The sequence below is a fragment of the Choristoneura fumiferana genome, chromosome 7 (assembly GCF_025370935.1).
Source record: "Choristoneura fumiferana chromosome 7, NRCan_CFum_1, whole genome shotgun sequence".
Classification (NCBI taxonomy): Eukaryota; Metazoa; Arthropoda; class Insecta; order Lepidoptera; family Tortricidae; genus Choristoneura; species Choristoneura fumiferana.
Genome location: NC_133478.1, coordinates 11,021,027 through 11,033,623, shown reverse-complemented (window position 1 = coordinate 11,033,623; position 12,597 = coordinate 11,021,027). Strand labels below are relative to the sequence as shown.

The following is a 12,597-nucleotide window of genomic DNA, read 5'->3' as shown; positions in this document are numbered from 1 at the left end:
TCTTCACCTATCTAATAATTCGTACTTAATCAAGCGATTAAGTTAACTAAGTACCAAGCTTTTGCTTGAATTTTTACACGATCACACGCGTAAATTGTGACTACAAACTCTACAAAGACAGCTCTGTAGGTATATAAAATTGTGTAAGTTTAGTGTCTAGGTTTTATGAAACTTTAAAAGTAATTCACAGTCAAGATTAAACTGAATACTTCCGACCTTCCCTTTTATTTTTCATGTAACTTGAAAACACCTTCATTTAGACTTTAATAAGCTATGAACACCGTGAAATTACCGTAAGTCATAGAGCAGAGACCTATTTCACACTCATAGATGATAAGTGGTGATAAAATTAAACTTTGTTACTGTGGTTTCGTTTCACAACTGCACTGCTAGAGCCAACATAACTTTAGTGTTACCCTTGAATTGAGTCGTAAACCGACTTATTATGATTAAGTAATCTATAATCTAGTATAGGTATGACCTGGAAGGCAAAAACAGTTAGAAGCCTACACAGAATCGATGGATAAGAATGATTGCGAATCTAATACTAGCTTTTATGGTTACAGCAGTTGCATTATAATTCAACGGTTCTATTGAAGTTTTATAGTGGCTTACAAAGAAGGATCGCATTGCAAATGCAGTAGCGATCGTGACTTCACTTCCTCATACTGAACGTGGTTGTAAAAGTGTGATGGCTTAAGAATAATTTATCCAGTAGCAATATGATTAAGTAGTTATAGCTTTCAAGAACAATTAATAATTATGAGCTAGCGAGCTCTGTATGTTTGAGCACGAATCTTAATATTTTAAGCTGCTACTGAATGCAATTATTGCATGAAAAAACTAATTAATTTATTCATGCTTTAATCAACCATAAAAACTTTAATTGATGATTAGTCTCACGATAGTTTCTTTCTCAGCTCACGCCAGAGGACGAAGAGCGCAGAAGGCGGCGAAGAGAGCGAAACAAAATAGCCGCCACAAAATGCAGACTAAAGAAACGCGAGCGCACCGTCAACTTGGTCTCGGAGAGCGAAATACTAGAACACCAGAACATTGACCTGAAGGCACAACTAAAGGTAATTAATTATCAGCGCTAATGACCATTTAACACGTAAACAAGGCTTTGGTCGTTAAGATAAGTCCCCAACGTGATAAACCTGGCGACTTATGACAAGATTATGCCCTGTTATCATACTTTGTTATACTTGGCGTGTCGGTACACAGTTTTCAGGTGTGAGTCCTTATCCTGAACATAAGATGAAGGTAGCCACTGTTCAGTTTTTTAAAAGCGTTAAGCCACTAAGGTGCATCTTTAATATCTGTGATACACCAAAGCTCATACCTAATTGAATTGAATTAACTAATATAAATGCTCTCGTTCCTTTCAGGACCTTGAAGTACAGAAACGCCAGCTAATGGAAATGCTGACGGTCCACAAAGCTTCTTGCGTTAAAAACAACGGCAATGCGCGATCCCCGCCCAATTCCAACTACAATTTGGTCCGGTACGAAAGCAACGCACTGCCGGCTACCTTCGACCAGTCACCTTACATCCGACCAGAGTCGGCCAACATCTTAGCTTCCAGTTCCAGCTTCACCTGCGGCACGCCGCTTAGCGGGGAAATAGAAACCATCACGGCAATTGAGCCCATATACATGCCTCAAGGCATCGAAGTAGATTACCGACCCGACAGCGTCTTCAGCTTACAGTCCTCCGAAGCCAACTACGTCACGACAGATGGGTACATGCCCAAGTCCACTAACCTGCTCGTTCCCATCGATTCCGAGCAGGAATACTACGACCAGGAGGTAAACTATAACCTGGCCGCGCAACAGTGCCATACGTACCCCGCGACTGTCCCCGACTCGCAGACCAAACTCAACAACAGCCTCAATGACGGCTGTCTGGTCTAGTTGTACTCGTACACTCAAACCTTTCGTCGGGTCCAAAATTTGCTCTCACGAGTAAGTATACGTATATGTTTAAGCATTGGAGTTAAAATTCGGAATAGAGCGTCATCACCGCTGTAGTCTTCATTTCACTTTGATGTTCTTGTGTGATAATGATAACTACTTACAGAATATTGTATGTTGATTTTCAAAGTGTGTGAAAACTACTGTTTCTCGTATTATATAGAAATTTAAGTTGAAGTAGGGATGGGGAGTATATTTCGAAACGAAGTCGTATGTCTACTGTGTAGAACAACAACGTAGATTAGTATGGTGCCTGTATCGCATATAGGAGAGTGTAAATGCTTAGAGGGTACTGTTCGCAAAAGCTTACTCCGCATAGGTAGGTATTGAGAATAAGACCACGAATACATTCTCACATCAATAATTCGACATTGTCACACTTTAATTTATGTTATGTTTATTTCTTTTCAGCGTTGTGAAATAATAAAATTATTGTTTAACATTACAATAGAAACTGTGAAACAGTCGTATAGGTAGGTACACCACATTTTTATTTTTATCTAGATGTTTAACTCTTAACATAATATAGGTACCAGATTTGGTTATTTTTATAAGTTAAATAATTTTGCTTTGATCTGTTTGAATCGTTTACGAGCCGAGATCTGATTATTTTCTATGGTGCAATAGTGAAATCGAGATTATGTTTCCATAATTCTTATTACAGCAAACTTCCGTATGCAGATTTTTTTTACCGAAATTAAACTTAAGTCGCATTCACATTTATTTGTCGTCTTGTGTTGTGTGTGATGCTCTCTGTCTCTCTCTCTTTGCTTTGATGCGACACAACACAAGCCGTCACAACACACGGCATCAGATAAATGTGAACGCAACCACATAAAATGTATGCAACCGATACCGTTCTGATGCGTCACGACACAACACGACTGATAAATGTGAATGCGGCTTTATACAACTGACATTTATTACACTAAAAATACATCACAATATTTAAATATTTATCTTCCAATAGGTAGGTGATTAGATATGTCAAACAATATAATACCTCCCGTTAAAATTCCGAAAGTATATCATGTTAAAATATTCACATATTAATAACAAATAGATATGTATAAATATAAAACTTACACAATTGATATAGTTAGATAAGTGTTGTAGTTGTACAAAATAATATTACAGTTTAAGGTGATTTAACTCAAAGTAAAAGTGATAGGATGTATTAGGGCTTCATAAAACAGGGAAAGCTGCGTTTCCTCATTAAAAAAACATTGATATTTTTTTTAAGTATTTTTTGCCAGTGACGCAAGTTTTTGTTTAAGTGCCTGGTAATAGCTACATTGCATTGACTTCACGTGCTTTGCAGCAAAAAATATTACTCTCCGTCCTTTTAAAAAGGAAAGTATTTTAACGATCCCTGCAAAGAGCCTCATTGTTTAACTGGGCCCTATTTGGAGTGCCTGAAAGCCTTAAGTGCGATTGAATACGAAGTTAAATAAAAAATGGGCCTTATTCTTTACATGAATTCATAATAATTACCAGTTGCAAAAAATAAAGGTGCCTTTTTTAAGAATTACCATTTTGTTTATAAATAAATAATGTTATATTTTTGTACGATTTTAGCTCATACTTACATAGAAATAAATGCCATTTTTATCTGAGTTATAGTCCAATAAAACCTTATGTACATAAGCCTGTATAATCTGTTTTTGGTATAAACTTAATTACCGATACACATCTGAAGACGGGGGCGTATACAGGGCGTCCCAAGACTATGGGACATCAAGGGAAAGTACCTGAAATATCGTAGATAGGATATTTTGGTGAAAGAAGACTTTGTTATTTTTAAAAGTTAGTAATTCTCTACATTTAAAGATTTTCAAAGAAATACTTGCTTCGTCTGGGAATCGAACCGGAATGTGATAAAAAAACACCCCTATTTTTATGATGCCAATCGAAAGAATGGACAAAAAATAATAATTCTTCCTAAGTAATATAGTAGGTATCTTAAAAAAAAGGAACAACGTGAAATTAATCATTTTAATCAAATTAAAAACATACATGAAACTGCCGAAGTCAACTAAGTATTATTTTGTAAATTAATTAATTAAATGCTCAAAATGTGATCCCTCTTGTCTTACGCAAATCGCCAATCTTTTAATACTTAAATCCGCTGCCTGTTAATTCTGTTATCATATAATGGTGAATACTCGATTTATGATATGAGTACTTATTTGCGAATAATCAATGCTATATATATGCTATGATAATATCGCTATTTTTCGAACGTCGTCGTCGGCAATAAATAATTTTCTTGAAATTTGACACAAACATTTTACGTTGTTTCTTTCTTTTAAAATACTATTTTAATTGAGAATAATTATTATTTTTTGTCAATTCTTTCGATTGGCATCATAAAAATAGGGGTGATTTAAGTGGGTTCGATTCCCAGACGAAGCATATAATTCTTAGAAAATCTTTAAATGCATAATTACTAACTTTTAAAACTAACATAAAGTCTTCTTTCAGCAAAATATCCTATCTACGATATTTCAGGTACTTTCCCTTGATATCCCAGTCTTGGGACGTATAATTCATTGTATAGTAACTGGAGTTGTACTGCTATACAATTTACAATAATATAGTACTTACCCGGTCTTTGAAATGATACAGTGCCTAGATTCTCTATAGCTCAGATATTGCAGACCAATATTTTATTAGTTATGGCAGTGCCTTTTGCGTACCAGTGTTACTAGTCTATGGGCCTCCACGGAGCGTCAGTCGCGCAAGCATTTATTTTTATATTGTTGGTAATACGATGTGATAAAATAAAATTAAGATCATGTACACGCAAAATTTATACATATTTATTAACAGCACAACTCCTCTTGTATAACAAGAGCTCCGAGGTTTTGAGAAATTTCATATTCTTCCAATTAATTACGCTAACAGTTCTCGTTATTAAAATTGAGGCAACTAGATTTGCTTTCTTTGATTCAAAATTGTAAAGTATGACTAAGTGAATAATGTAAATAATATATTTCTTTAGCTTTATATGACAACCTTTCTTATTTATTTTATTACATATGCTCGTTAAGTATGTCTGAAGTTATAGGAGAAAGTGCTGTACAAGTAGACGATATTACCTCGGAAAAATCTAATCTATGACTTATGAAATGAACATTACTGTTTCTCCTTGAAGTAAAACTGTCAAGCCTAGTGATATGATTTTTTTTTTACCATAGTCTGTAGGTAATCTTGTCTCCAGTACTTACCTTAGCTTATTTAGAGAAAAGTGAAGGTACCGTCTCAGTAATCTTAAACATAAGATTAACTTAAAGAGGGTATAGTTGTGTAAAAGTTTATTTTGTTCACATTTAACAGTTTTCAACCTTATCACCTTCGTCGATAAAGTTTAAAATGTTAACTGTTGTCGCTTATATGCTGCAGATATATTTGACGGTGTACGAGTTTATTTATTTATCTGGTCGCGTGGACAAATCCTGATTAAACTATATGCTTTGTTGTTGAGACTATGTTCGGTGTGTGAAGAATATGCTCAGCTTTACATTTGTGTAAGTGACCGGTACATGATCAGTGTTTGCGATCGATTGCTTTGTGCGAGTGCACACAGATAGTGTAAAGCGGGATTATGCTTGTGAAGCGACGTGTTCACATACATGTAAAGCCGAGCTTAAGCCTCGTGTCGGTGTAGCCCCTACTGTGGCGACCTCTACTGATAGAACAGATAAGCAGGTGCGTGTTACTCTTTGTAATGCAGGTGAAATACTAGCTGTACTTTTTTCACAATATCCGGTTGTTATATAAATACTAGTATTAATTACACTTCGTTTAGGAGTTATTGTTGTTCTATGATAAGATGTATTATTGTATTTCTACTATTTATCTCTTTTATCATACTGTTACGTGCAATGAAAGACAAAAATATTCATTTGTCCGGTCTCAAGGATATGTAAAAATTTCTTATGACCTTGCAATAGAGCCGTGGTTACATATTGTGGAGAAAGCAGTAAACAGGTTTTTGCCTTTGACTGTACGACTATCTAATTATTCGTCCGTTTAGAGCTCCACTTCACTAAATCAATCCTAGTTACATATAACCCTCCTTCTTCGCAGTCGGGTAAAAAAATATTTGACTCAATTTCGTCATTAACCTTTGCAAAAAATTTAAACAATTTGAACTAATAGAGGTTTATAATTTACAATACTGTTCTAATTTAGTGAGGTGTCTCTCTAAACAGCTGAGTCCTTTTTACGTGTCTTTTGATGAATTGCTAATATGCTTTTTGATACCTAAGTCAGATTTTAAATAGTACTGTTTTATAAAGATTATATTTCTATGGGATATGATACAATATTGTACAATTTTGGTACTAATTGTCACAAAGTGATTCTCACTATAAATTCTTTAAGACACAATATTGTTGAGATACAGTTGTTAATATGAATATTGTATGTAATTAGGTTTTGTAAGTGTTGTAAACATCACCTGTACCTGCTTCTTTTAAAATATTTTGACAGACAAAGCAAAATTATTGTGCTTACAAATATAAAAAAATAAATCATATTATATTGCATAATTCATTGTTTGATTACATCTGACCTACCTCTGGAACCCACACAGAATTTTTGCGAACTAACAAAGAGAAAGATTTAGATAAGCCAGTAAAGACAAACAAGTTTTACGAGATTGATATAGTTTAATATCACAATTAAGGCTTACATCAAGGTCTAAACTTAATGCCTTACAGGGTGAAATTGTACGTGATACAAAGTTAGTGTTTCAAGCTCAGTTATCTGCATATTTAAGGGTTACAAGCAAATTGTATCAGAATAATCGCAAAAAAAGTTACTTAATGTATTATGTATTGTCTAGCATTAACTGAGCTTGAAACAGTAATTTTGTTTCACGTTTAGAATTTCACTCTGTATACAAGCGCTAATACAAATATCTTACAAGTCAAAGTGTCTAAAGAAATGTCATTTGAATGTTACGCTACCATAACCATGCCTGTTAAAGGTGGTATCTTGGACAATTTAATTTAAATACACCACGTATTAGTTTAAAAAAAATACTAACTAAAGCAGAACCATGTATCGGTAATTTGTTTAGTTAAATTCAGCGCGACGCAACAAATTCAAGGCAACAATCTACAAAAATTGTTATGAACAAAATGAGCATTTAAATAAATGAAAATCAAATATCTATATAATAGTAATTGAAGACATTGTTTGTTTTTACATATATAATACAGGTTTGAAGTTGTAATGAAGCTCTCATATTTACCGACACGGTATACAATTTTTTACTAACATTGCTGCCCTCTATAGCCGACAAGGCACATTTAAATAAAGCTATATTTAATTTGAGAAGGATCTTGCAAAGAAAATTGCAACTTAATCTTTACGTTGTTTAATAAAGACAATCACTCTAAACCACTATTGGTGGAAACATTCATACATAATAGAAGACTATTTATGTACATAGTACATATACATCCGAATGCTAAAATTATAGATTGCTAGTGGTAAAAAATATTTAATGTAATATAGACTAAATATTTCTTTTCTTGTTTTTTTTTAGTGTAGTGTTAAATATAGTATGTTGAACGGAATCCTTCTTGTGCGAATCATTTAGCCGGCTCTCTCTTAAATAGGGATTAAATGAATAAGCCGTTTAACTTTCAGCAGAGAATAATCAACTTGTGACCAAACTTACGTTGTCTGTAGATTTGGCTTGTAGCGCTTGTAACGACGATAAGAGGGCAGGATGGTGGTCTGTAACAGACGCATTAGAGTGGACAAGGAGCACAATTAAAAAATATCTAGGGCTTCTCAGCCGCTTTCTTTAGAATCCGTTGTTATATTTATTATCAGCTTAATTAATCTCAAAAGTTAATCTGGAACCATCGTCTATAATCAGGTCATGATTTTTAATGATGGTCGGATGAAATGCCAAATAATTGTTCTATAAGCAACCTTGGTTTCTTCTTATCGAAATCTCAAAATGAAGATTAAAAAAAATCTTTTAAGCATCTACCCAGAGAAGATAATTTTGAAACAAAACAAGAGGTATACGTGTGGGTAATATGTAAGTACAGTAATTAAGATAAGATACATGAAGACAAAGTGACTTTAACTGCTGCACTCGGAGTCTATCTCAAGATAATTTCTCTACCGCTGAAATAACTGTCAGTTTCATTCCTAGTATATTCGTGGTTTAGCAACCTGTGCGACCGGCGCAGCGCGGTGTGTTTCTAATACATTAGCGTGTGTTGCTAAGAGACGTACTGATAGCGGCTTGATCGAGCAATGAATAGTTTGCTCGCCCTGCCGCCGACCATAGGCGGCGCTGGGCGAACACGACGTGAGCGAGCCACAGATGTTTCTTGTTATTTGCTCGTTTAAAAAATTCATCATCTAACACCTGTGGTGTGTTACAGGGCTTAGCAAAATTTAAAATGCTTGAGCTCATGCCAAATTTAGGTCCTGCCAGGCCACTGTCGCTGGCCGCACATTCATACAGTCACCACATCCAAACATAACAAAGCGTGAATTAAGATTGGTTTTTGGAGTCTTTTTGTATTTTTTATTTCAACTCCAAATTTGTTACTTTTACGTGAAATCCAACGAAAATACAAACTGAAACATGGATGCACAGAAAAACCTAGACCAGCGCTTAAGTTACAAAGAAAAAAGCAGGCTGAAATGTGTGGTGCATGGGAGAAATTTGTGTCTCCTGCCCAGTGGTGGTGTAGGGGTATGGCACGCAGCACGGAATACTGAGGACCTGGGTTCGATTCCCAGAGCTGGTGTCTTTTTCTGATTTTTTGTCTGTGCATCCATGAAATAGAAATAGAAATTGTTTATTTCTTAGAATATGGTAGGTACAGGTAGTTATTATAATAAATGTCAACAGCATATTCTGCCAGTTTCATGTTTCAGTTTGTATTTTCGTTTGATAACAAAGTGTGCATAAATATCATACGACTCTATTTCTAGGGCCGGTAGGACGTGTACCTACGTGTCAAATATTTGGGACTACGAGGGCAAATCAAAAAGTTTTAAGAATTGCATGGTGGCTAGACGTTTTTGAACGCAGGCTTTTTTGTCAAATTTTATCTATCTTTTATTATGGCGGTAAAATTTATTTCATTATTTGTACCGTTCGAACATGATTAATTATTTCGTGTAGCAAATCGTTCCAAACTAATGTTTCGCTACGACAATGCAACACAACAATCCGACAAGCTTGCTTTAAGCCGAATCCGAACTGGGCCCCTAGTGATATCCGCCTAAACCTAAAATTAGAGAAGCACATCAGCGAAATAAATTTTCGGTGGTGGGTCATTCCTGTGAAAGAGTTTTTCTAGGCTAAAGAAAATACTTTTTTTGATGAAATAAAGAAAAAAACGATACTTACCTAAAGTGTAGGTATAGAGCCTATACTATAGAAGAACAAGGAAACTATGTAGAAAAATAAGAACTAGAAAAACGATGTTCTTTTGTTTTCAGGCTCATCCTAACAACTTTTTGATTTACCCCCGTACTATACCGGTTTAATACCGGCAAAATTACAGTTTTCTAGCATTGATAGCCCCCGAGCAAAGCCGCGGACGGACAGACAGACAGACATGGCGAAACTATAAGGGTTCCGTTTTTGCCATTTTGGCTACGGAACCCTAAAACCGTTAATTAATGTTTTATTTGATGAATACAATTTAAGGATGAAGGCATCTCGATCCTAAAATTATCCAATAAACGATGGAAAATAAAAATAAAACAGCTGAATTTCCTGATTCTACGGCCTGAACTATCTCGCAAAAAAATCTGCACTTCTTCAACAAACTTTACTTAGCCAATTATAAGGGTAAGTATATATTTTTAACGTCCAAAACCAAAATCGATCTTTACAATTTTACTTAACTTTTTAATATTGTGCAATACATTAAATTGACTCATTACAAAATCGTACGAGGTAACTTAGATAAGATAGCTTTTATGTTTTTGAGAAACCGATAAAATATTTACTTGTCTATCGAAGTTTACTTTCTTGATCCAAACATGTCTACCTGTAAACAGTTATGATCCTTTTTACATAAATGACTGGTTATGGGTATTTACAGAAGTTTATTCGTAACACGTTTACAAGGTCTTGGACTTTGATTGACGAAGCTAAAATATTCCATGGAAGTTTCAATTTATTTATCTTAATATTAATAACTCATGACAATGGAGTTATGTTTTAGCTTAACATACCATGGTACAAGTGTGCGCCTATTTATGCGTTATTTATTACGATATACAGCGTGTCTTTTTGATACTACCTCAAACTGTAACCAGACGAAGATTTAAGTGCTGTGAACCGATATCAAAACAAATTGTTAATTTAAAATTAACTACCAGAGCGCAATTAATTTTTGAAATATTTTCACGCAGCTATGTAATGCGTACAATAATTTGTTATGAGAGAGAAACGTTCTGTGACAGCTGTCACGTCAACAAGAGCGACGTTTTGAATAAAATTAAAGCAGTATCACGTATCACAGAACGTTTCTCTCTCATAACAAATTATTGTACGCATTACATAGCTGCGTGAAAATATTTCAAAAATTAATTGCGCTCTGGTAGTTAATTTTAAATTAACAATTTGTTTTGATATCGGTTCACAGCACTTAAATCTTCGTCTGGTTACAGTTTGAGGTAGTATCAAAAAGACACGCTGTATATCGTAATAAATAACGCATAAATAGGCGCACACTTGTACCATGGTATGTTAAGCTAAAACATAACTCCATTGTCATGAGTTATTAATATTAAGATAAATAAATTGAAACTTCCATGGAATATTTTAGCTTCGTCAATCAAAGTCCAAGACCTTGTAAACGTGTTACCAATAAACTTCTGTAAATACCCATACTACGAAGAGCTAAATTCGAACTTCGTATCTTGCAATCCCGTTTACGCTTATATAATAATATAAGCGTCAGCCCTCATTAAATATAATACGAGAGTGATAGGGATGGTACGATATGAAACTCGATTTTCGAATTTCGTAGTAGCCCCCCACCAGATAACATTTTCGCCACGCCGCGCTGCCCACTGACTTCGTGTCCGCGGCCTAACGCGGAACAATTTGGACATCGATCAATGTATGGAAACACTTGCTAACCACAATTAAAAAATCCTGAAAAACGTTTACAGGGGTTTTCAGTCAAACGAAATCCATCACCTGCAGAAATATTCCGGAAAAACTTGAAGACACCTTGTATAGTCGACCAAGAAACTCCTTTACCATTTTATGCCAATTTCTACTTTAAAAGATCAGTACGAAAGATTGTCTCATTGAGTTGTAGGTGATGACTATACCGGCCGTACAATACAATACCAACATGGAAATACCTACCTGATATTTCGTGACACCAGTTTTGACACCAGTTTGTATGGGCGTGTACACGAAATATCGGGTCGGTATTTCCATGTCGGTCAATAGTGTAAATAGTGTCAGGTGATAATAGTCTGTAATGTTTTTAGCCGTACCTATCTACAACTGACTTTGAACATCAAGGTGGCAAAGAATTTTCTTGCCAGCCATTATGGCTATTTAAGTTGCTTGTACTGATAAATAAATAAATAAATTTGAATACCCGCATTATTAAATTGACTGAAAGCACAAGTGATTTCATCGTGCAAAAAATAAGACCTTTCTCCCATGGAGCAACAAAACCATGATGACGATGGGTAAATATTGCGAAAAGCAAAGTGGATTATAACTTTTATGAGCTTTAGTAATTACATAATTGCTAAGCATGTGAGTTAAGGTATTAAATAAAAGAACTAACTAAATACACGATAGGACTAGAGGGAGTAAATATAGCAAACATTTACACGGAAAAAGATACTGGCAAATCAACTTGTTTGTATAAAGATTTGTCACCAATACCACCGTTTTACAAAGATTAACAATCCAAGCCAGTGGCGGGCGAATGGCTCAGTATTTAGAAAGGAACAAGCAATCAATTTAGCATTTTCTCAATTATTTGTGTGTCGCTTAACACACATTTTCGTACGTTTGCGGTCTTATTTGGCTGTTCAAGTGCCCCATGATTTTTCAGTACCTAAGGTAGGAAAATGAACGACTGTCATATCATGCCCGTATCCTGTAAGTACTATCTAAGTTAATCCCTTATCCAAATTATGTGCGCAAAATACCTACTTTGAGGAAAATATTTTCGCAGTCCAAAATGATACCTCTACAACATTGGTCTCACGCGGAATTACATTTACCAGTGGGACTTGAATCAAAATTTGTTGTTGGGGGTTCTACGGTCTACCCGACTATACAAAGAGCCTCAAAAATAATGAAAACATTTCAACACGTGGCTTTGGTTAGTTTGCCTTAAGACCCTAGTAAATAATATTACTTAACCTCTTGTGTGACATATTTACAAAATTACAAAATTGCCGTTGCTCACGAGCGCGAGGTAGTGCGGCGGGCGCCACCGTCTTGAACACACTAATTTTTGAAAAGATCTTCCAAAAAGATCGAAACTATTTAGACCGTTCCTGACTCATAATCGTGAGTTGAACCGTTTAACTTTTGCAATTTATCCTGTTAAGGGATGTTTCACCATTAATTGATTAG

At 35.0% G+C, this 12,597-nt stretch overlaps 1 protein-coding gene across 2 annotated transcripts in view; it reads left to right on the top strand.

Annotated features, from left to right (window-relative positions):
* Positions 1 to 6,532, top strand: part of Atf3 (Activating transcription factor 3) — a 51,261-nt gene extending 44,729 nt beyond the window's left edge. For both annotated transcript variants that reach the window (XM_074090145.1, XM_074090146.1), the window contains exons 5-6: positions 921 to 1,079; positions 1,392 to 6,532. In XM_074090145.1, coding sequence (XP_073946246.1) covers positions 921 to 1,079; positions 1,392 to 1,916 — 684 coding nt within the window. In that variant the 3' untranslated portion in view covers positions 1,917 to 6,532. The remainder of the gene's footprint in view (positions 1 to 920; positions 1,080 to 1,391) is intronic.
* The last annotated feature ends 6,065 nt before the right edge of the window (positions 6,533 to 12,597 follow it).